The 3,709-nt window shown below is 31.4% G+C and overlaps 1 protein-coding gene across 1 annotated transcript; it reads right to left on the bottom strand.

Annotated features, from left to right (window-relative positions):
- Window positions 1–308: 308 nt before the first annotated feature.
- LOC110729201 lies at window positions 309–1,142 on the bottom strand. The gene is made up of 2 exons (XM_021908919.1): window positions 810–1,142; window positions 309–680 (listed from the first exon to the last, which is right to left on the bottom strand). The coding sequence occupies exons 1-2, from the start codon at window positions 1,140–1,142 to the stop codon at window positions 309–311; spliced, it is 705 nt and encodes a 234-aa protein (XP_021764611.1).
- Between the last annotated feature and the right edge of the window lie 2,567 nt (window positions 1,143–3,709).

Genomic DNA, 3,709 nt, shown 5'->3' with positions numbered 1-3,709 from the left:
AAGTGAATCACTAGAATAAGCAAACATAAGTCTAATACTTAAAACTGACATAAAACAATATAATTTTAAATATTCCCTTCTGGGGCAGTGAAGAAATCAACAACTTCTAAATAAGTTGTACTGCCAAAATCAAAATTATTCCCTTCCGGGGAAGTAAGGAAATTAGCAACATCAAAATGATTGGCATTGCCAAAATCAAAATCACCTTCACCATCTTCAAGAACAAGGTTTGCCTCAACTTTCTTTCCTTTCTTCAATGATTCTTGGTAAAGTTCAATAAGATGCTTTGGAGTTCTACAAACCCGAGACTAATGACCTTTTCCTCCACAACGGTAACATATATTGGTATCACTTTTCTCTTTATCATCCCTATGTTCCCACTCCTGGTGGGAATGTGAGTTTGTGAAATGACCTCCACAACTTCTACCAAATCCACGTCCACGACCCCGGCCGCGCCATTGGCCACGACCACGACCTCTACCTCGACCACTACTGCTGGAATGGTCTCTGTTTTTAGTTTCTTTCCCGTTATGGGTTGTCACATTCGCTTCAGGGAATGGAGTAGAGCCAGTAGGACGTGATTCATGATTTTTCATTAACAGCTTGTTATTTTGCTCAGCCACAAGAAGACAAGATATTAATTCAGAATATTTCTTAAAACCTTTTTCTCTATATTGTGTCTGCAGGACAATATTATTAGCATGGAAAGTGGAGTATGTCTTTTCAAGCATTTATGCATCAGTAATATTTTCTCCACGTTATTTCAATTGAGAAGTTATTTTAAACATAGCTGAGTTGTATTCACTAACAGATTTAAAATCTTGCAATCTCAAATTCAACCATTCGTAACGAGTTCTAGGGAGTATCACTGTTTTTTGGTGGTCATACCTTTCCTTTAGATTACTCCAAAGGATTTGTGGGTCTTTCACAGTTAAATATTCATTTTTGAGCCCTTCATGGAGGTGATGGCGAAGAAAAATCATGGCTTTAGCCTTATCTTGAGGTGTTGCCTTATTAGCCTCTTTGATTGTTTCACCAAGCCCTTTAGCATCTAGGTGTATTTCAGCATCTAACACCCATGATAAATAATTCTTTTCGGTAATATCAAGGGCCACAAATTCAAGTTTGGCAAGATTCGACATTATTCACTATATAAAATAACATTACAAAAAATAAGTATATATAAATAGTATCCAAAATATGTATTAAACGTTATAATCATTCATAAATAAACCTGATACAAATCATGCATAAATAAGAACGAAATAGAAGATGAGAACGTTAGCATGGAGAAAAATAAGAATGTAACCTTAATTTATATATCATGCTCTGTATTCATTATATATGTTGATATTCCAATAAATAAGCATGCAAAAGTAGATAAATGTTAAATTATAATTGTTATGGGCTGCGATCATACTTACATGAAAATAATAATATATGGGATTCTAGAAAATGTTTAGTAATCCTACTCAGTTGACTAGAAATGGTGCTGATAACGTGTTAAATATGGAAGAGAAAATATAGAGAGATGAGAGAAAATTGTTACGTTGTATTTCATATTCCATCTAGTACGGGATATATATAATGTACATTACCTAGGGTTCCATCAACGGATAAGACCAAATACCCAACTCTAGAGTATTCTAGATAATACATGGGATAATAGTCATCCATATTTAGATATTATCATAACATGAACAATTTTTTACCGCTATGATTGGTCGGGTCGAGTATTTGATTTTGGGAGTGCTTAAAATCCATATTTAGTCAAATACATTCAACAAATCAATCAACATTTTCAGTCCAAATATTTATTTAAACATTGTCCAATACACATTTTAGCCCAAACTTTTTTTAATCCATTTCATCTTATTTATTAATTAAGCCCGATTAATAAATATTAAAACCCAAAACCTAAAATAATTCGGAAACACTAAAATGGTGCCTAATTATTCCGCACTTAATGAAAGTAAAAGATAAAAATGAACATAGACGAGATTCAAGACAATATAATCTGTCACGCCACGGCAAAACCTGCCACGACACGACAATTTCTAGGGTTTGTTTTTCTATTGCGCATTATTTTTGGGGTTTTGTACCTCACCCCTCATATTTTCTCTATAAATACGAGACTGATTTCTCAGTTTTGAGGCACCAATTCAAATTCTCTTTTTCTCTTATATATGTTCTAGCCTAAATACTTGCCTTCCTTATTCTTTCATCATATATCCCTTAAGCAATCTCCAAAGTCCATACAACACCTGAAGTTCTATAGTTAAACCAAGGCGTGAAACATAGAACTGATTGAGAGTTTGGAACAAATCAACTGTACTTTAATTTAATTTAATTTTAATTATTTGATTCATACATTTATTGAAGTTACTAACAACTCATTCATGATGTATCGATTTAAAGAAGCATGGAATGTGAGTAATTAAGCACCCTGCAATTGCATTAGCTTTGCCATAATTGCACTTTTGTATATTTTGTATTGTTAATTTTTATTTTTACTCTATCATTTAAATATAGAGGGAATACAACCTAACATCGGAAGAAAATTTTTCTATAAGTTAAAAAAAGACATTCACTATATATCTCTAATAGTGTGAAATTTCTCTCGAACAAAAAAGCAAATATGAGTTCACATATAACTTTATTATAAAAAAACCCTAGCCTCCTTTCTTTGTTCTCTCTCTTAAACTTTATCCTCCATTGTTAACTTTGAAGGGGCTTCCATCGGATTTCACTGGTGGAAAGCCCCAATCTTTATTTCTTTTATGTTTTCTTTGTTTTTTAGATTATAATATTGTCTCCCTCGAAAGAAAGGGTTTATCTTTTTCGAAAGATAAGGTTTTTTGATCTCCTTCGAAAGACAAGGTTTTTCGAACTCCTTTAATAGGATCTCTAGTTATGGGAGATTTCAATTGATTATGGCTCGGATTCGGGTTACAAATTCAACACAAGAATTTTCTTCCTCATAAAACTATGAAGCGGCGACCGATCCAGTCAAAAAGTTGTATGAGAGAACGAATCAAGAATGTGTCGAAGTGTTATATATGTATTTGGATTTTTAGCCCTTCCCCGATTAATTCTTGTTTGATTTTGTTAAACCTGTTTTCATTATCGTTAATTGTCAATTGTAGATGTTGTATGGCTTTATTTAATGAAATTTAATGTCCTTTGGGACTTTTTTTTAAAAATAAAAAAGCAAATACGAAATAAGTCAAATAACTAATAAATTGTGCATCTAACCATTGTTTTCACTTATAAAAAATATTTACGTATTCCTAATATAATTATCCATATGTACAAGTATATTAATCTATTTTTAATGAAAATATTTTTATTTCAAATTTCAAATTTAATTCTTTATTATTTGATGATATGTGACAACTAATAATTATTGTTTTCCACTATTAGGTATCTTGTTTATCTTGTTTAAAAAATAATATGATCTCTATAATGGTAGTTTGAAAAGTTATATGCCAACTTTTGTATATATATTATCAAGATATGTTGCACATTTATGATTTGATTTGTATTCAGTTATGACTCATGTTGCACAGCGTTGAAGATAAATTTTGGTCATATTAATTATGTGTATACATCGAGATAGAATCTTGCCAATTATACTTGAATCACTACACTTGAAGTGTAGGTTGTATGATCGGTTCCTAAAAAAAAAAAAGATATGTCTAATAGATAT

The sequence above is a fragment of the Chenopodium quinoa genome, unplaced genomic scaffold, assembly GCF_001683475.1.
Source record: "Chenopodium quinoa cultivar QQ74 unplaced genomic scaffold, ASM168347v1, whole genome shotgun sequence".
NCBI lineage: Eukaryota > Viridiplantae > Streptophyta > Magnoliopsida > Caryophyllales > Amaranthaceae > Chenopodium > Chenopodium quinoa.
Note: the sequence above shows the minus strand (reverse complement) of the source record. Positions and strands in the feature narration are given on the sequence as shown.

Coding starts and splice junctions, on each gene's coding strand:
- LOC110729201 (XM_021908919.1), bottom strand. CDS start 1,142: ATGTCGAATCTTGCCAAACTTGAATTTGTGGCCCTTGATATTACCGAA. Junction 681..809: donor GATTGCAAGATTTTAAATCT/GTTAGTGAATAC, acceptor ATTGTCCTGCAG/ACACAATATAGAGAAAAAGG.